The sequence below is a fragment of the Netta rufina genome (genome assembly GCF_964035555.1).
Source record: "Netta rufina genome assembly, chromosome: Z".
Taxonomy (NCBI): domain Eukaryota; kingdom Metazoa; phylum Chordata; class Aves; order Anseriformes; family Anatidae; genus Netta; species Netta rufina.
In genome coordinates this window covers 69,705,734-69,726,671 of record NC_140126.1, presented here as the reverse complement: position 1 = coordinate 69,726,671, position 20,938 = coordinate 69,705,734, and the positions used below count along the sequence as shown (strand labels likewise).

Sequence of the window (20,938 nt, the reverse complement as noted above, 5' to 3'; positions counted from 1 at the left end):
ATGATGTCATGGATCAAAAGAACAAAAAAGAGCGTTGTCTAAGACTTTCTTAAATCTTCAACTTCCACTGCTTTTTAAACAGTGGATGTGCCTCAGAAGAGCTCTCAGCTGCTGTAAACTAGCTCAACATCCTTGGCAATGCAGGGTGAGTACCTTCAGCTCACCTTGTCCTTGCTGTCCTGTTATCCGGCTGTGTTGCAAGTAAAGCTTGCAGGTATCCTCGAAAATAATTAGAAGGAATACCATGCAAACCCATGGAAGATTGCAGCAACTTCTGTTTTAATATTTTACAGCACCTTTTCAGTATTTACAATAATAGCAGCAAAAGGAGATTCAGTAGAGGCAACAAAATCTGTCTGTAATACTTCACTCCTGACAGTTACAGAGGTGATTTACAGAACTGAAAAGTATGGTATAGATGGGTATAATGAGGAATATGCTCTAGAGAATGTATGATGCTGTAATCTGAACGTCTAGTTTGTTGTGGAAAAAAAAATAATAATTGAAGGAACGGAGGCACTTCTGTCTTCAAATTGCCTTTGCCAGAGAATTAGCATCTTCAGGGTGCCTTGGCAGAGAGAAACTAGGGAGTCAAGTCTAAACTTGTCAAATCTGTTATTAACCCTTGAGTGGGGAGGCGTAAACTCACCAGAAATCTTTTGAGGAGGTGCAGTAACTAAGTTGATTAGAAATGACCTATCCCCCAGGTTGCTGTTTGGTGGGGCGTGGGTAGAGCAGCTTTGCTAGGACTTGTGGTGCTCCCTGGTTACTTACTGCTCCTTCCACTCTTCCCTGCCTGGAACTGCCACTGTGCAGCAAGAGAAACACAACCCAGCAAAAATTGACTGCAGTGAACTGAACTGCTATTTTGACTGAGTGTGGAAGATTAACACGATTCACGTGGGTGTTTGTGTGAAATAACTGCTAATTACTTTAGGTAGCAAACAGGCTGTTTTGCCACCCTGACATACAACTTCAGGGAAATGGTGAGACCACACTTGGCATCTGACAGCCACTCAGCACAAGCCCACAGGGACCCCAGCAATAAACCTTTGTACTGGTAACAAGTATCCTTTAAGGCTGTTTCAAAGCTGCCTTTTAACTCATCTCAGAGCACTGGAGCAAGACACAGAGCCGTTTAGCAGAATGATGTCTATGTGTAATGCGTACACAGGACAAGATCTTCTGCAGAGTCATGTCAGAGTGGTGAAGGGAAGAACCTATGTGAACTCCTTTCCCCAGAAGTTACATCTGCACAATGAAACCCGGGACTGGCCAAAAAAAATAACAATAAAAAAATGCCTGGCTAAAAGTAGAGACACTGTGGATCCCAAAATATTTGTGAAACTGTATTTCAATTTGAAGAGTTCCTGCGTTGTTTTGCTTTAAGGTGGAACATGGAAAGGGTGAGCAGCTGCATAGCACTCCAGTGGTTTTCTTCTACCTAATGCAGGTGGTTCATCATCCCTCCCGGGCAATCAGCTGGGCTGTTTGATAGCTCGTTAGAACAGGGTGATGAGTGTGCAACACGAGGGGTTCCAGTCTGCATATGATGATGTAATGACCACATCCTTTTTATTAGAATTACTTGGACTATGAAAAATTTGCATTTTAGCGTGTACGTGTCATAATCCTGTTCAGCAAAGGAAGTTTATCTTTGAGTTGTAAAAATCATTATGTGAGGGGGCTGGGCTCAGTGGAGGCTTTTTAGTCGGAGAGAATGTTTGCTGTCTCATGACAAGGGAGGGGGAAATCCCTAGCATGAGAAGCCATGCCTGGAGGAAGCTGTCATGAAGCTGCCACGTTTCCCTCTTTGATGTTTATGACCAAAGCATTGCTGCATGAGGCACAAGGCAGCGCTGCACTCCTTGGTCTCCTGTGTAGGAGCTCAGCCCCATCTGCACATCAACCTGGGAGAGCTCCCCACTAATTAGCCATCTTCTGTCATTCCCAGTTTATGAGCTGAATGGAAGACTTTCAGGAAGGCAAAAGCCCAGAGGGAAACTGCAGTTTATGAATGCGAGTGATCATGGATCTTTTAATGTCAGGGTAACTCTTCCCTCCACATGGTGAGGAATGCTGGGCATGCTGTCTGTCTGGCTTTCTTCTCCTGAGTAACAGCTGTGGAGTGTAAGCCTCTGTCAGAGGAGCCATTTCAGCCTGAAAACAATTTTCCACTCTCTTTTTTCACCAATAAATACCTACACTAAAGGAAATTTCTCAGGTTCAACCTCAGCCTGGAGAGACTTTTTGTAGAGTGGGAGGAGAAGCAAAAACTCTGGAGCAAGATATTTTTTATATTTGTGGCCGTTGCAAAGTTAATAATGCCAATTATAGGTGCAAAGAGTAGGAATAGGAGTCATACATGTGCATGATCCCCTTTTTAAAAGGAGAATTTTGAGAAATGCCTGAGCAGAAGTGCAGCCTGTGAGATCATGGAAGATGCTGATTCCTTGCTGTTTCATGAACACCAGTATGGAGAAGGAAAAGTTCATCATTCCCTTCTGCAAGGATTCTCTGGCGTGCTCATCCTCTGGACAGGACATCTCCAGGAGTGCCTTAGCAGCCTACTAGCCCAGCTCATTTGTCATTTGCTTTCTTATGTCTTCCCTAGTGGAGATTGTACATGAAGTGAAAGGATCTTAAAGCAGTGTGCATTTTTTTTTTCTGTTTGCTTGTTTGTGTTTGCATATTCATGTTGCTCGGTTGGCGTTCAAGGTCAAAGACCACCTTTCACCTGGAGTGGTAATGAGGCTCCACATTACAGGGGTAGTATTTTTGTAGATATTTGAGCTATTCCCTGACATCAGCACAGACTCGTTTTCTAAAATGAGCAATCTTGCTGAAGTACTTTCTGTCAAAAAGTTTTCTGTGCTGTGTAGATATCTTAAGAATGCCAACAGCCTCTGTAAAACAGTCATTTTTATCTGGACAAAGTCTGATTCTTCTCATCTCCTTTGTACCCTAGTTAACATGTATGCTGGTCCTTGGTACCAGTCGGTTACTTACTGGTGGCTCAGGCCCTTGTTCCCACTACTATCCTGTCACAACTTCCTACTTTTGCAGCAGACCAGCAGAGCATGCACAGCCCATCCTTCCTCAGGTTGCAGAAAATGCTTGGACACTCATCATCTCTGAGGGGTGGTTAAGTCATCTTCTTCAAAACCCCTCTTGCTCCTTGGGAGTCTGCAGGCTAGGATGGAGCTGACCCATCCCCAGCTCTTCCAGGTCTTTTATTTTGCACAGAGGTGCCAGGAGATGTCTTTCAGACACTCAACTGTAGTATAGCAGCAGCTCAGAGGTGAAAATAGGGGAAGAAATAAAGATAAATAAAAATTCCTAATAGATCCCTGAAGTCATACACTGGGGGCAGCTGCCACCAGGACTGAGGTCATGGAATATTTTTCACAGAACATAAAGAATTTCTTTAACAGAGGGGAAAAAACACAACTTTACAGGTGAGTGCCTTCCCCTGGAGGAGGAGGAGGATGATGCCCTCTGTTACCACATATAAGTGTGACTTGGGGGCTGCAGTTTTTGCTGGTATCCCACAAATGTGACCCTGTTGCCTTCAACTGAGAGCACAGGTCCATTATTGCTCAGCGTGGATTTGGGCAAGGACCACCAGCAGTGTCTGAGAGGATCAGACAGTAGGCAAAAGTAGAAAAAAAGTCAAAAGCGCCTGTGATCATGGTGTGTTATGATGCTTTTACGCTGAACATACCTACTGCCTGAGAACGGCACTTATCTGGATGGAAATCTGCCAGAAGAAAATGAACCCAGCAACATGTCTACCACAGCCTGAGCTGGCAGAGGAGGTCTGCGCTGGAGCCCAGCTCTGCTCAGGCGCGTGGGGATGTCTGTGGTGGATCTCAGAGCCCTCAGGCCTCACAAGGCCCCGTCTCCCAACCACAGCCTTCCCCTGGCTGTGCCATTTGCCAGCCTTTCTGACACTGTTGGCACAGGTAGGATTTCTCTCTGCCACCCTCTTACTCACTTTCACCACATTTTTAGGTGAAACTTGCGGGAGAAACTTGCTCTTCTGTGAAAAGCAGTCGAAATGAGGCTCTGAATCCCAGTTTTTAGTGTAATTCGTACACATACACAGAGAAAATGGTTGCGTAAGGGTAATTTCTTGTGGATGAAAACCAACAAACCCGTGTTTTCCTATGGGCAAGGCATGTTTCTACCTTGGCTTCCCTATTTGTGAAAAAGGAACCATGGCACTGCTGATGCAGACAGCAGCACACTGCTGCAGGGTTGCTGTCACAGCGTGGAAATGGATGGGCCCTCTACTCAGGTAGGATGGGTCTGATTGAAGATAACAGCTCTCATCTAAAATGTGGATCCCCAAAACCCATTCTTAACATCATTCTTCAGGGGCATGGAGTGGAAAGGGCTGTTTGCTTCAACAAAGCTTGTCTGTCAGACTGAGCAGCCTGTGATGGGTCTGTATCCCTGGGGATGGGTGGACAACCAAGAAGTTACTTACTATTTCAAGAATGAAATAATAAAACGGGATATCTGACCCTTAACCAAGCCTTTCATTTCCAGCAGTCTTTTTTTACCCACTGGACATAACGAACAGGGTGATGGTTGCTCATGGAAATACCCCCTCTGCTTGGGGGGTGCTCAAATTCCCAGCCTCATCGCTGCACCAGACAGCTTAAAGTAAGCCTGTAATAAGAAACTAGTGATGCTGGGGTTTTCCACGCTGGTCAGAAATGAAACAAGACAGACAAGGGGATTTCTTGTAATGCTGACTCAGGTTTCACTTCTTCCATTAAGTACTGCTGACTCTTAGAGGAGATTTCAAGGCTGCTCCCTAGCGGTTACTACTGTTAACAACGGATTTTGAAGGAGCTTGGTTTTTCGTTTGTCTAGCCACAGGAAATTTCGTGAAAATCTGCATGATCTTTCTGGCTACTTCACTTATTTGTACGGTTTGGGGTTCAGTAGTGGTTTTGTTTTATTTTTTATTCCCCATCCATTGAACAGTCTTATTTCAAAGATCTGTCATGACATGGAAAAGGGAACCCAGTTTTGCTTCAGCAATTGTTTTTTGTTTTTTTTTTCGCATTGTAGCCGAGCATATTTCTGGCGTGAACAGATAGGACCCTTTCACCCCTTCATTTATTTTTGCTGTCAGCCAGGACAGGACCTGCACACCGTATTCCCACATTCCCACATCCACAGCCTGCCCCTGTTGTCTTCGTTCTTCCCCCCAGGGCTCTCCTCCCTGGAGCCACCGACGCATAGTCTTCTGCCAGCTGGATCCTTGCGTGGTGATGAGAAGCACAGGCTGTCCTCCCCAGAGGATGCTGTCCCGCCAGCATCCACCCCCAGGACAACCCTCAGCTCTCCAGCAGCTGCTTGCAGTGGCCTCCTTACTGTGGCCATCTGTAACTTGTGGGATATATCCTAGGGGAGAGTAACATCAGGGAGCTTTGAGCTCTTACAAGGCAGGTAAAGAGCACTGGAAGAAGAAAAATAGCCAGCACTCTTTAGCCAGCCTGCCTTCTCTGGACATTTACTGCACAGTGGTATCCAGTGCATGGTATTGTCTGAGGAAGAAAATAAATAATCTTGCATTTTTCCAGTATCTTATGTACATTTCCAGATCACCGAAGTGAGTCATGTAGGAGATAGGCCAGCCAGATCCTCCTGCAAATAGTGGTTGTGGGTTAAGTCTGCCTTGTGTCATGTGGTAATTTTTGCTGGGTTTTGTAGAAAGGTTTTGCAATGTTTTGATGTAGTGGATTTCAGGAAGAGGGGGTGTGTTTTAAAACCCTTTGACCATTCTGGTTTATCAGGTTGTTTCCTAAGCTTCATTCCAAACTGCTTCTTCACTCAAACCCTGCTAAAAATGCTTCTCCAGCTATCTTCTTTTGGGAACAACTTGGTGAGTCTTTGACCTTAGAGGAGATTGTTCCTTTTCCATGTCATTTCAGGAAAGATCGAGAAAATCAAGCCTCCTCCATCCCCCACTGCAGAGGGCCCCATATCACACCCTGACCTGCCGTCTGAGGAGCCTGCAGGAGCCCAGCGGCCCAAGAACTTGATGGAGACCCTTTTGGAGGATTATGAAACACACAAAACCAAGAGACGAGAGAGAATGGATGACAGCAGTGTAAGTGCACTTGCCTTTTCACTGTCTGCTGTGTGACGGAGACCACGATTCATGAGATCCAAGATTTGGAGAACAAAAATGTGTGTTTCCCTAGAATCTGGTCAGATCACCTTGCAGATGTTTAAGGGTTTTAACACATCGTAAGGGTCAGCATGATGGAAATGGAAGGATGAGTGCTACTGGGGTGTAAGAGAGAGTCTCAGTGCAAATATCAAAGGCAACTAAAAAAAAAATAATCATTTTAATTCATTAAGTTAATTAAATTAATAGTAAGAGCAGTAGGCAGCTGCCAGGTTATTTTAACTTGCACACCATCAAGACCTTCCACTGGGTTATTGTAGCAGCTCTTTGAACTTAATGGGTCAGATCTGTATCGATGCCTTTGTTCATAGACTCCCAAAGTCCAGTCCCAGCGTGCTTGGGATTCAGTGTAAGTGGGTAAATTCCCTACAAGCAGTCGCTTGGAGAACCAGACTCAGAACATCTCAAAAATTAACTTGGATCCTTGAGTGTGCAGCATGCTGTTTCCCGCTGGAGTTGTTGTCTTTCTCCCACACAAATAGAAAACGAAAATTGGCCAGAATTTCAGTCTGGGAAATGGGCGCCTGCATTTCACTTATTGCTACAGTAGAGTTCAACCCAATTAACATGTTCTTTACTGGAGGCAATAGTAAGAGGAGCTATGAATTTCATAGCTGGAAGTCCCAAAATTCAGGTGCATACATTGCACAGCCTGTTTCCCAACAATGCACAAGATGTTTCTCCTTCATACTCGTTATTGCTGTGAGTAGTCAGTGCAGAATATAGTGAGACATAGCATGAGATATAAAACTGCTTAAATGGATGCGGTTCTTGTTTTGTGTTTGCTGAAGCAGCCAGAGTCCTCCAGGCACTTCCCAGAGACGTCAGAAGGATGATCCCAGCTGCAAGGAGCTCATGCTCCAAGCAAAGTGCTTTCTAGTAACTCTTATTAGAGGCAGAGTCTCATTAGGTGTATGGAAGTAAGTGGAGGTTTGTAATGTGAATACCAGACCACACTGGTCTGGCAACTCCTAACCTGTACTGGTGAATATTATGAAGTAGCACAAGAGAACCAGAAGGAGTGAAATGTGCAGGGATCTTGTTGCATTTCTGCTGAAACATAGTAGGAGGTCTGACTTGAAGCACAAGCAGATGAATTCCCAGTGCACACCAGAAGCTTTCTGGTCCCTTCTCCTGCTGAAGCTATTGAAAAACCTTCTTCAGCTTCACTGGAGCAAGACATGGTTGTCTGCTGGACTCCTGTTGTGGCATGGAATGTGAACTGGCACATGGTGATGAGCCTTGCTTCCCCTAGCCAGTCCCCTGGATGGGGTCTTTGAGAGGTTTAATGTCTGTGGAAGTTCTCCATCATGTTCTGAGCATACCAACAGGAGCAGTCTGTAGGGTTTCATTTCTCCCTGCATACAGTGTACCAAAAGGCTAGAGTGGTTTCAACAGAACATCTACTCTGCCTCTCCCTTAGACACCACCACCTTCAGTTTCATGGCTAGCTTGAGTGGTTACAACAGGGCAGCTCCTGCTGGTGCTTGCAAGAGTTGGCTTTCAGAAACAGAGGGCAAATAAGGAGCATCTGCTCTTGGAAGAACCTCACTGCTCCAGCAAGTGGGCAGTTTCTTCCCAAGAGGATGTGTAGGCTTCAGCAGGTGAGAAAAAGAGAAAAAGCAGCAGCAAAACAATGAGTCAAGCACTGACAGTAAACAAGACTGAGACTGGCCAAGCAACATCATTTTAAAAAAAAAAAAGGACTAATATTTTAATTTTTTTTTTCCATGACACCAAGTTGCTTGAAATCCTATACTCTGGGATGAGCCAGTTCTTGCAATTTATTTATATTGTTCTTGTTTCCTAGTTGTAACATGCTTGTTCAATGTACTAATGCTGGTCTTTTCCCTTTCTGCCAGTACACCTGTAAATTACTGTCTAGCAAGGTTACTTCCGAGGTACTTTTCAACTGCTTATTTACTTTTGCTTCTTCTTGCATGGTGGTTCCAAGTGCATGTTGCTGCAGTTTGCATTTTCATGCTGTGTGCCAGTGCTGTTTCATATCAAAACCGGGATGCAAATATGTGTGGGGGTCTTATCTCTCATCAACAAATGTTTGTGTGGCTGGTTTTCTTACCCCCGGATTCTAATTACAACTTCTGACATGGGAGAGGTTGCAATTAAAGGGATGGGAGCTGTTGCCCAGGACTGGAGCATTCCTGAGGCGTGAAGCAAGAACTTTTTGCCATGATCCCTGTTACCATTCGGCTGATGAAGCTGAACCTGGGGTCCAGGGAAGCTCAGACACCGCGTGAAACTGCTGTGGTTTTCCTCCATCCCTGATTACAGGGTATGTAGCAGTAGCAAAATCTTAAGCATTTTGTAAGGAACCCACACACCAACCTTTCATCAGTGGAAGAAGAGAGACAGATCTGAGTGCACGGTCTCAGCTTTGTCTATTTTGTGAGCCTGTTCTCGTCCATGTGCCTTGTGATGTGACAACTGATGGGAATCCCACAGCTTAGCATCTGTGTTGGTCTCAGCTTAGAAGAAACACAGACCTGCTTAAAAAAAGTGTATTTTCAGTGACATTTGACATGTTAGCAGGTTGTGTGCACAGCTATTGTCCCTGCAAAGCTGGGCTCTTCCAAATGCAACAATTTTAGGAGGAGGAAGTTGATAAAAGATACAGTTTTGCAGTGTTTTTTAGGAACAATGTGCTCAATAACGTGGAGATTTCAACTACCTATGATTTTCTATGCAGGTGTATGTGTAAATCTGGACTTCTCTAAGGGTCTTATCTAAACAGATCCTGGTAATGACTGACACTTGTTTGGCCAGCATCAGCATTGCATTACACACATAAACTTTTCACTACTTCTTGTGTTTCATAGCACATCTTTACCACATCAGCTGCCTTGAGACAAGTATATGATCATCATCTGTCCTGGGATGTAAAGACAAGTAAAATCTATGTCCTTCCCAATTCGTTAAATAGCTTGCTCTGGGTTTTATCTCACTGATACCAGCCAGTGATTGATCTTTGTGTGGAGTATTTATAGGGAATTAATCAGTATAGGAGCAGTGTACTTCCAGAGACCTGATTTCACACTGAGGCCAGGCCTCTTCTCCCCCACAGTACCTGCACAACAATTGGGTTATGGCCCACGAGTGCTCAGTAATGGTCAGAGGATCTGATGCTGTGTGGGAGGCAGGAGTTAAGGTGTAGATTCAACATGCCCCAGGTTGCACGTCCACCTTGTAAAAGGAGATTAATACAAGGTGAAGGCTGGAAATCAATGCATGTGAATGGGGACTGGAGAGAAGATGTGACTTCTCAGCATGGCAGCAGCCCTGCAAAAATGTTGCAGAAGCAGCGAAGCCTGTGTTTAAAGCAAGCACTTTTGAAGGTTTAAAGGCACCACTGATAACTGTGTGCCTGCTCATATGCAGATTGTATTTATCCTTAAAACCATCTGCTTTTGTCCTTAGAACTGAAAGTATTTTCAGATTTACTGGGCATTACTCTGAGTTTGCTTAGTACTAATCATGCTCTAGGTCATAACTGCACTAAGGTAATACTTATTTTTTTAAGTGACTAATGAAATTTTTTTGCTTACAAAATAGAAAACCAGCATACTAGCTTTTATGGCAGAGGACACACAGTTTATGTTACAACACAGAGCAGCAGCAGTAGTACAGTTACTGTCTTGTTTCAGATAAACACGTTTTGGTTCAGCTGCTCAGCTGCTCACTGTGCTCACTAGAGGTCTGGTATATTCGGGCATTAGCACTAAGTAGGTACAGTACAACAAATATCTTTGTACTGAAGAACCAGGTGTGTTTTGTCCCTCAGTAGCTGTAGTTTCATGTTAAAGCATTTGGTCTTCTGCTCCTGGGCAGGCACAGTCACATCTGCAGCAGCAACCAGTCTGTTTTGTGCCTTCGTTCTTCTGTTTGTGCACGGGGCACTTCCCTGGAGGTATCTTTCTGCATGAAACTGTCAGAATTTAGTCACTCAGACCTTCGCATTTTTTTTCGTTTGCAGCTTTTGGTTCCTCCAAGTCCAGATGGGAAGAATCAATAAAATATGAAGTTCTAGAAATTCTTTTTTACCTCCACATCAGACTTGCTGCCACTGCATAATAAAAATTAGCCTGTATTGTACAGTAGTGTGTTTCACTCAGCACCAGCTGGTGCTGTGGACTAAAGCATAGCTTTATTTTGCTTTCTATTCTCATTACGAGTAAGAGAGCAGTTATTATGTGTGTTGGAGGGAGATTCATGACAGATTGGTCTCCATCTCTAGGGTGGATAGATAAATTAATCTTGCATCTGACAGTGGTAGCCATTTCAGTCTTTTCTTCAAATCCTCAAATTATCTTATATCAAATCTGCCAATAAAGAGCCCTCTGGGGTTCTTAGCATGACTCCAGAGCTGTAACCACAAGATCCATGCAGCAGTTTTTTACCAAGAGGTTTCTACAACCTTATGTATATGTATCTTGGTATGTGTCCTTCCTTTGCGGCAATTTCTGTGCTCCAAATTCTTCCTCTGTTAATGCAGCTCATAGGCAAGTTGCCTTTCCCAAATAGGAGATATCTTATGTCACATTACTTGTTTGACTGCCAAGGCCTAACTACTAGGGCACGGCCAGCTCAGGTCAACAGCCCAAGGACAAGCAGACTGCTTGCTTTGTGGCCTTCCTTGAGCTCAGCCACCAATTTCAGACAACTCCAGTTGTGTACTTGTTTTCTCAAGCAAGTGTAAAACTGACACAGCAGGTCAAACACTCCTTTCAGTAAGTTAAAAAGATTCTTCTGGGGTAGCTGCTCTAAAGGATCCTTAGCTGTTAACTACCCATTTAGGCATACCACTAGTATTTAATAATACACCAGATATCAGTACGTTTTTTCCTGCAAAGGCTAAGCCTGTGTTCATTGCCTTCCGTGTCTCTGACATAATTCTTCTAACAGTTCTGGTGATGTTTGCAGAAGAAGACAGGCTTCTGGGCACATTTGCAGACAGGTGGTAAAAGGAAGAAACCCTAACTTGCCTCTTAAGACAACGACAAGCTGACTGATCCAAAACCTTCAGGGTCCTGACTGTTACAAGCACCATCAAAGACCATTGCAGCTGGATGATTTCCAGCAAGGAAGACACTGACCAGAAACTGTTATCAATTAGATAAAATCCATGTTATTTTCAGCTAGCATAAACCTACAAGCCAAATTCATAAGACCTCACTTAAATATACCACAACTTTGTGACAGTGGAAGTTTTGATTTGAAATTTGTGCTGGATTGGCTATTTTTTCATGTTTATTCCATTATGCAGGGGGGAAAACAACAATTTTCTCTGTTTTCTTTACTCATTATCCTGTCCTGGCTTCAATAGTCTCTTGTCTCACAGTATTTTCCTGTTGCTACCTGAAAAAATAACATTGTTTTTTTTTACCTTTCATTGCGAAACCTCAAGCAGCCTCTGTATTTTCCTATTCTGAGAAGATGAGAAGATGATGCCCTAATAGCACATCCCAGTTTTATTTTCTGTGTTGTTCAGAAACTCAGCTTGGGTTGTCTTTCCTTGGTTCGGGCATTCAATATCCCAGGCACACAGGTGAAACCTCCAGTCCTCAGCCTTGCAGCTGGAGTAGTTTCAGCACAGTACTTGCAGGCTGATGTCTCAGAATGATTTTTTCACTGATTTTTGGATGAATCGTTAGGTTTGTGGGCACAGTTGCCCTCTAGTGGGTGAAACAAAAACTGCTCAACCCTGTTTTCCACTTCTGATGATGGTTCTGCAAAGAGGAGACCTGAGTTTGAGCAAAATCTCAGCAATAAATCCCTCCAGTGGACGTGTACCAGATTTGTAGCCCTGGTCAGTGCTAAGAAGCAGATGGAGACTTGGCTCATACTTGTCTCTGGTGGATGGATTTTGCTTTTAGCTCTTTGGCTTGTTCATAGTCATACTCTAAACAATCAAGGAAAAAATGCACTAATAAAGGCAAGAAAATAATAAAGGAAATAAGAAAGTGGACACAATCGACCTCACCTTCAGGACCCAAATGGAGGTTTGGGCTTTAGCGTAAATGAAGAAGTGTTCTTGTTCCTGTAAGCAGAGCCCCTAGCACATGTGTACTGGTTCAGCCACAGCTTATCACAAGCTGAAAGAACAGTTTATTTAGTCTTTAGTTGATTATTTTTATTCCTGACAAGGCCTGAGACTTCACCACATCTGGCTTTCTACACAACGGAGTAAAATGGCATCTCCCTTTCTCAAAAGGCCAGTTACTCCCCTGCAGTCATAGATGGTGCTGAGTAACTTCCAGGAAGCGATGAGGACCTGGGGTGGCAAACATTAGTTCAGTGAACATGTTTTTGCTGTTCTTGTTGTTTTGTTTGTTTGTTTAAACAAACTACTTTAAATATTTCAAAATGTCTTCTCTGGGAGGGCCGATTTAAAACCCACTGAGTGCAGTGGACACTGACAGCTCTGTAGTTTGATCATGGGGCTGTTACTCAGTGTTGGTCAGGAAATAACATTGCTGTGTGCTTCTGCAGGAAGGCCCCAAATCTCCTTTTGTCATACTCCTCTGTTGTCCATTATTTTCAGAGCAGCGCATCACGTACGTGCTGACACCATTTGATCTGGTCTGAATTATTCCTTTCACCTTGTTGGAACACATATTAAAACCTTCCTACCTAAAATAATTGCTTCTGTACATGCATGTGTGTGCACATATATTTGTAATACACAGACTGTAAGTATTTTTTATACGCGTGTGTGTGTATATGTGCGTGTGCTTGTGTATGAAGAACATGCAGCTGTGCCAGGGCCCATCTCGTAGCAGACCACGCAGGTCCTCCTCGTGTCGGGCCCCTTCCCCATGTTCACGGAGTGTTTTTTTCACTCCAGCAGTGCTTCAGCCACAGTGTCTGGGCTGCTGCAAAGACAAAGACCATGAGAAGAAGATGCAAGGGTTTGGGGGGGCTGCCTAATTTCGCCTACAGGGGTGATGCGCCATGGTGAGCATCTCACAGGCTCCAGCGGGTGCACCCCCACCTCCGTCACATCAGCAAGTGCTTCATCGCATGCGGCGCCCCGGTTTGCAGAGGAGGGGCACCCCAACACGGGGACAGGGCAGCTGAGTGACGGGTGTCTTCTCCCTTTCTCTCCCCAAACCAGGTCCTGGAGGCCACCAGAGTGAACCGCAGGAAGAGTGCCCTGGCGCTGCGCTGGGAAGCCGGCATCTACGCCAACCGGGAGGAGGACGAGTAACCACGCGGCAGCACCACGAGGGCAGCTGCGAAACCAAAAACAAAGCGAAAACAACAACAACATAAAGAAAAGATAGAGAGAAAGGAGGAAAAATGAAACAAAAACAAAACAAACAAAAAAAAGCAGCAGCATTTAAATCCGATATTTATTAAATACACAACAAACTCTATGATGCACATAGACACAGAAATGATCCAGCTCCCGGCAATCCTAAAACAACAGGAAAAATGCACCCAGGAAATGCCCCCTCCTCTCTCCCCTGCCTGCCCACTAGGAAATAACCCCCAGGGTGGGGGGGATACAGGGTGTGGGACCCCCCGGGACCGGTGGGAGGCCATCTCCATGGGCCGGAGAAGCAACTGGAGGGGAGGGCTCATGCATCCCCCCAACCGGATTTGCAGCCCCCCAACAGACCCACCTCCAGGTTCTTCTCCTCCCACAGCCGCTGCACCGAGACCATCAGCATCACCTCGGCGAGCCCCCCCACAAAGACGCCCCCAAAGCACGACGACGTTGCCCTCTGATGTTATTTCTCTGAGGGGACTGAAGGGTTTGGGTTTGGGACTGGGATCGGGGTGGGGTTTTTTTGGAGGGAGGGGGTTCTGCTCCCCTTATCTAGTAATTTATCTGTTTAAAAGGAAAAACAAATAAATAAATGGGGAAGCAGCCATTGCAAATGTACAATCCACTAGGCTCAGTAAAAATACAGTCCTTGTGTTGCAAACACAAGCCATCACAATTAAGGAGTGGAATAGATGGGGATGAGAGCTAAGCCAAATGGATTACCTTAGCTTTAGGATCCTATACGCTTGCAATATCACCTGAGCTCCAGGTTCTCAGATCATATTTACATAACAAAGTTTCTAAATAGAAAATCTGTATTTAGTGGATGACAACTATTTTTTGATGGTGGGGAGGGAAAAGAATGGCGTATGTGTAAAATCTATGAAGATGGGTAATTTGAAGTAGAAAGGTAGTGGGAAATGAATACAAATAAAGGACATTTAATTTTTAAATGAGGCAATAATTGAACTAAGCCAGACTCTGGCCTAGGAAGAGGTATGAAATAAAGAAGAAAGATGATAGCTACATCTCTAACTATATTTATACAGCATAAAAAGCCTTCGGAGCAGAGTGCTTTGTGGGAGTCTCCAGGTTTCCAGGCAACACAAAAGTTAAGGGGGGGGAAGTGAGTGAGAAAGACTGAGCAAGGGAGAGCAGACACAGGAAGAAAAACGTGACTTTTGCCATTCAGCCAGTGTTTTCAGCGCTACAAGCAGACCGTAGAGCCTCTAGTCGTTGCTTAGGCTTGGGATCAGCAGTGAAGGATTAGTGTGCATCTGTGTGTGCGTGGGTGTGTGGGTGTGCGTGCACGTGTGCGTGTGGGTGTGAGGCGCGTGCGAGAAGGCGTATGGTGGTGTGTGTGTTATTTTCTCCAAGGCTGTTTACCAGCTACAGGGGTGAGTGCTATTTTTTTTTTTCTGAAAGGGGATATAAAAACAAGGCACTGAGTTAATGCAGTATTTGTGATATTAAAATTTGACCCAACATGGTATTTGCATGAGTCACAATTGCAAAGTATTGACCAGTTTTGTAAGCTGAAAATTAGGAAAAGAAATGTGGTATTTATTCTTGTGCTTTGTATTTGTACGTAGTATAGAGGCTGCGGGTTTACTCTTTTCTTTTCATGCAAGCAATACAATAAGAGTATTTTACAACTGGGAACCATAATTTCTGGACCAGAAATGAACAAGTTTGGGAGGTGACAGAAAAAAAAGAAAAAAAAAAAAAAAAAAAGAAAGAAAGAAAGAAAAAAACAGGAAAAAAAGAAAAAGGGGACAGCTTTTTTTTTCTATATAAAATGTTCTGCCTTTTTTATAAACAACCAATTATTGTTTTTGACTTATTTTTAAAAACTATTGGCCTCAATGCTGGTCCTCCCTTAAGCCACTCCTTGGTTTTACAGCCTGCTACACTGTTTTATCCTGAAAACAGTGAGCTCATTTCCAGTGAGTACCGATACTGTGAACATACTTCTGGTGCTTTTCTTAAACAAACACAGAGCTTGCAACCAAATGATTTTTCCCACACACACAATTTCCTCCAGCATGCGCTCTCTGTCCGTGGACACTATAGCATTTTGAGGCCTATTTTCAGGGAATTGCAGTGGATGTGACTACAGGCACCCGTAAACTCTGTGGATTGTCTCCCTTAGTGCTGCTGAGCAAAAGAAAGCTCTGCTGGCCTGTTTGCTGTGAGGAAGGCAGCGAGCTTGTCTCAAGGATGCCCTAGCCTGGGTGCAGGGGGACACCACACGCACATGGGGGCAGGACAACCTCGACAGGGGCACCCACTGACAAATCCAGGTGACCAGCAGTCCACAGGTGGGTTCAGCCTGGCCACGAGGCTGTGGGAAAGGCAAGTGAATGGTGCCGCAGCCCAGCAGGACTGTGCGTCACGTAGCAGCACCCATGAGTGCTACACACCTGTACCAAGAGAAGCCCTGTCTCCTTCCACCCCCAGGCAGAACAGGGATGAGACTGAGAAAAGTGTCCTGAGCAGAGGAGATGGCCCTGTGCTCATGGGAAGGTGGTCCTGCATCAGACAGTGCTTCCTCTGGTGTGTGCTCCCAGGAACTCGCATCTTTTGTTTTCTTTAATCTGGAGGTCTACCTTTCCCTCCTGCTCTTCCCACTGGAAGCCACTGACGTTGACCACCCATCACGAGGCACCTCCCCGTGAGTTGCATTGACCCCCCTTGGTCGTTGAAGTGCAAATGACATTGCCCCCTGCACCGGAGGCATGCAGCGTGTCGGTGCCGAGCAGCCAAACCTAGCGTCCAGCAGTGTTCTTCTCTTCCAGAAATTATGGACACTCGTCCGCAGCACGCATTCAGTGCTGCACCCGCACGAGTGCTATGCCGTTTACTTGCCTCTTTGTTATTTCATTTGCATGCTACCGAGCTTAGGTGTTTATAAGTATACGCCAGTAATACATATCTATCTATATATAACTATATCCAATGCAACCAAGGAGCACTATTGCAGAGTTAACTTTGTCTCCACAGAAGAAACACTCAGATCCTTTCCCGTGGCAAAGACTGGTTTTAATGAAACTGTGTATTGAGGGATAGTTAAGCATTAGCATTAGTGATTATAATCAGTTTGGGGTTACAGTGCAGGTTTTCTGAGCAATTCGTTTTAAACGCTGCCAGTTTGGGCTTCACCTTGTTCCGTACTGACGCCGTCTGAAGGAAAATACAGTAGCATTGATTTGTTTGGCAACCAAAAGGTGGCATCCTTGTCATGACTTACCAACCAGTTTCAACAATACCTGGCTTTCTGTATGTTAACCACTTAAATGTTATCCTGCTTCTGTTTTATAGTGACTGTGAGGCCTACAATGCAAGTATATAATTATTTTCTCATTAAAACAGAAACCCGTGTTGTGTTTCTATCCAGCTGACTGTGCCTTCGTGCCCCTGCAGGGTGCGGAAGCAGGGCAGCCGGTCAGCTTCAATGCTTCTTGCTGCTTGCCCAGGGCTTCAGCCCCTTCCTGCTCAGCTTGGCCAGGAGAGACCCTGTCCCTGCTGGAAAGCCATGGCTACACTTGCCCATGTGGGAGCTGGAAGGTGCCAGGGTGTCAGATACAAGGTGGCTGGAGACCAACTCTGGGGGCTTGATGGGAACCAGGGGGGTTCATGCCAACCACTCTCCCCATGCCAGGAATATTCAGTGCTTATTTGTTTAATTACAACCCTGGTACACTGGAAGAGGCTGAGGACACAGGGATCCCTGCAGGTGCTGGGCCACGTTCAGCGATTCCCTCACACCCTCTGAGAGCCCTCCTCCTTCCCTTCCGTGCGCAGCACCAGAAATGCCCACAGAGGAAAGTCAAGTCAAGTGTGGATTTCCTCTCTAGTGAGCAAATCCTGCAGATTTAGACATTGCACAACTCAGGCAGTCATGTCAGTAGGTGGTGGGAATTTTGGCAACGAAGTCTGCTATTAGCAGTTGCTGGTATTTGTTTAATTAGAAACACTTAGGACATCTAAAGTACCTGCCACCCCATGGCGTAGCCAAAATGGCATTTGCCAGTCCTCATGGTATTTTTGCTAAGTAATTGAGGGCTGTAAAGGAGACAATTTATCCATTATTTCTGGGGTAGGCCTGTATAAGGTGAGTATATTGCACCTCTAAATGCTGTAGGAGGCTTTAAGAAGCCGCAGTCTCCACCACAACGAGAAAGCAAATGAGAGGCAGAGTATCTCCTTGGCAGATTTAGCTTGATCTAACACAGGGCCACAAGGTCAGGTAGAGCCACAGTGGTGACTACATCTGATTCTCCCCAGACCCTTTTATTTTTTGTTTTTAATCTTGCAGATGGGCGACACATGACCTTCTTTTTCCCTTTTTATCCTGCAAACAGGAAAAGCATAGATAGGAACCTTTCAAAAAACAACTTTGCAGCTGTGCTAACTGCCTTCCTGGCATAGCCAAGCATAGGAAAGGAAGCCTCTGCTGATATTGAGGAGCACCTGTGTGTTTGTGCCTTTCCTTTTGTTGTCCCTGACAAGCAGTGTGAAGCCACACTCCAACATGATGCTGTCCTAGAGCTGGCACCATCCTCTCCATCAGGTTTCCCAGACTGGGTGGAGGCAAGGAAACAAAATGTTTTTTTCAGAGGTGTGTGGCAATAGGATATTAAAAAAGTGGGGCACGCACCATAAGGAACCCAAACCTGGGCACGGCAAGCTGTAGCAGAGGAGAGATAGGGCTAGGCAGGACCAGAGTTACAAATATTAGCATGGATATTAGCTTTGAAGATGACTTTTGATGATGTTCTTGTTACTGAATTGACTACAGTGGGCAATTCAGGAGATTATTGGCAGCAGGTGGGTCCAGCTCTGTGCTCCTCACCAGATGAAAAGGCAACCTGATATTTCACATGGTGAAACACAGGGCAGGGGTTACACTGGCATCCTGTCGCAGTGGCACCAGGATAAAAACATATTAAAAAACAACAATAACAACAAACATCAAAAGAAAAAAAAATTGCCATCCAGACCTCAGGGTCTGCTGCTAGATCTGTCTGGGCCCTGGTTACTTGGTCACCTAACCCACTGATTTATCAATAACATTTCCAGGAAGAGAGCTATTACATCAAGCATTAAATGATGGATCACCAGCAGGAACTGGAGTTGCCTCGGTCCCATTCCAGTCCCTCCTGGAGATTTAGCCCCCTTGGCTAAGGATAACACTGCCTTTCAGGTGTGATACAAACCCTCCCAGACAAACTACCAAGTCACAGTGGTGGTACCAAGAGATGGAGGGAGGGAGGCTCGAGGTATCATCCTTCTGCAAGAGGGGCAGGGGAAGGACACAACACAGTGGAGTCACTGCTTTGGCATCAGTCTTCAGGCCATCCAGGTGCTGAGCCCATGAAGACAGCACTGGTGTTATTCACACAGCGAGCACTCCTCAGCCAGCACAAGACAATAAGGGGAGCCACAGCACACCTCACAAGGTTCCTGCTGGGACACTGGTGGGAATGGGGGGCCCAGAAAATGCCCAGGGTGTGCCTCCTCCTCTGAGAGCTCCTCGGGAGCACCAGACCTCACAGCCAGCTCTTGCTGGGAGCAACTGCAGACTCCGCATTGCCCCATCGGGCAGGCTGGCACAGGGCTGCAGCTGGGCACACACAGTGCAGGGACCATGAGGTGCTAATCACTTGCTGTGGGGAACGTTGCCAGCTGGAAAGGAGTCTGCAGAGGACGGGGGGAAAGCTGGAGGCGAGGCTGCAGTGCAGTGCGAGGGAGGATGCTTAAGTAGAAATGGCCCCAGTAAGTACTTCTTCCCGTTGGAGCATCTCTCTCTGCCTTACATTAAAATGAGCAAAGTCCTCAAACTGCATCTGAAGGACAAGGAGCCAGGAAAGTGCCAGCATAACAAATGGATAGTGACATAACCCTGGTGAAGTGCTCATGCAAGGCTCTGAAAGTGTTGCAAGCAAAAGAACCAGTTATTAGAAAGGAGGAAAGAGCTTGAGTGTCTGTGAGAGTCACCTCGATGGAGAAAGGTGGAGTTCCCTGGTATACAATGGGAACTGACTTGCCAGACAGCTCTGTCACCCCCACGTTGTGCAGAGGAGGCAGGAAGTGCTCGGCCCTACTTAATTGGGGTGAAAGAGGGGAGGCAACAAAGTAGGGCACTTGCTTACTCACTGGTAAGGCTTGTTTGCCTCCGGGAGCATGGCTCTGGGCCACAGCACCAGCCCACAGCAGATCCAGACTTTCACAGCAGTACTTTTTCCTGTTCCCTCCCATCTCCTTGCCCTCCAGTTCCCCCCGGTTTCCATGTGATCCTACCCTCACCCAAAACACAGCTGTTTTCAGGTAGCAAGATCAGCTGTGTCCCATGAGCATGAGGATCTCACCCTGCTCCCACTGATCCTCATGGGATGAAGAAGACCCTCATCCAGACCATGTCCTCCACCACAGGTCTCTTACTGACCATCTCTGCATGCCTCAATAACATTTCAATATTTTCAATAACAATATTTCAATATTTCAATATTTCAATATTTTCAATAACAGCCTCCAGTCAGGCCTGCTCCCATGTTGGTTCCCTCCCTCATATATTTTTGCCAGAGGACCATGTGGAAAATAAACCAAGACCCACAAGACAAACCTTAAAGTGGACCAGATGTAAATGTACCAAAGCACTAGGATACATAAATACCTCAAAAGTCCTTTTTCTTTGAGGGCTACACAGCACTGAAACCATCTGCAAAACAATGGTGTGGGCTTGTGTCAGTGCAGCATGAAATGATGCAGGCATGTTATTGGGGTTGATCTGGAAGGGTGTTGAGGCAGAGCCAGGTGAAATGAAGGCTCTTGGTTACATTACTCATGCCAAAAGGAGCGTGATTACAGCTTCCCTTTAATTCGGTGTTAGAGGGAAACAGCTCAGCCAAGCTCCAGCCATGGACATCTCCAGAGAAGGCAGACTGAGCTTACATAAGATGGAGAGGGTTGTTTCTAAAGAGGAAGTAAATTGCAAGTTTTGGTACTTTCTGTACAAAGAAAGTGAAAATTTCTGGCAGGAAAAGGGGGGGAGGGAGGGGGGAGCGGATGGATAAGTAAAGCCGGTCAGAGGGGAGTGTTATAACAGTGGAAAACAGAAAGACAAATAGGGGGAAATCTTGCTGATAGTAATTTACTCATGCGGGGAGCCATTTCTGAAACCAGCTGAAAGCAAGCTCGGACCATGTTTGAGCACGGTTGGAAGCTATATGGCAACAAGCATATTTAACTGAGCTCTTTGGAAACCAGACAAAAAGCTTTGCCAGTTACGTCACAGGTCTCATGTGGTGCCAGGTCCAGGCACCACTGATGCAGGACAAGATTCATCCCAGGTGTCCTTTGCAGTCACTGCCTGCTGAGTCAGTCTTCAGCAAATGGAGAAAGGAAACAGCAGAGTGATAGCATTGTTCCGTCATTTA

General features: G+C 45.5%; 1 protein-coding gene across 9 annotated transcripts in view; it reads left to right on the top strand.

Moving 5' to 3' along the window:
• PALM2AKAP2 (PALM2 and AKAP2 fusion) overlaps nt 1-16,872 on the top strand; it is a gene marked incomplete at its 5' end in the record, with an annotated part of 261,027 nt that extends 244,155 nt beyond the window's left edge. For 7 of the 9 annotated variants that reach the window (XM_084305396.1, XM_084305389.1, XM_084305391.1 and 4 more), the window contains 3 exons: nt 5,952-6,130; nt 8,074-8,112; nt 13,344-16,872. In XM_084305396.1, the coding sequence (XP_084161522.1) occupies nt 5,952-6,130; nt 8,074-8,112; nt 13,344-13,436 (311 nt within the window). In that variant the 3' untranslated portion in view covers nt 13,437-16,872. The remainder of the gene's footprint in view (nt 1-5,951; nt 6,131-8,073; nt 8,113-13,343) is intronic. The other 2 variants (XM_084305397.1, XM_084305390.1) reach the window with 1 other exon arrangement.
• Between the last annotated feature and the right edge of the window lie 4,066 nt (nt 16,873-20,938).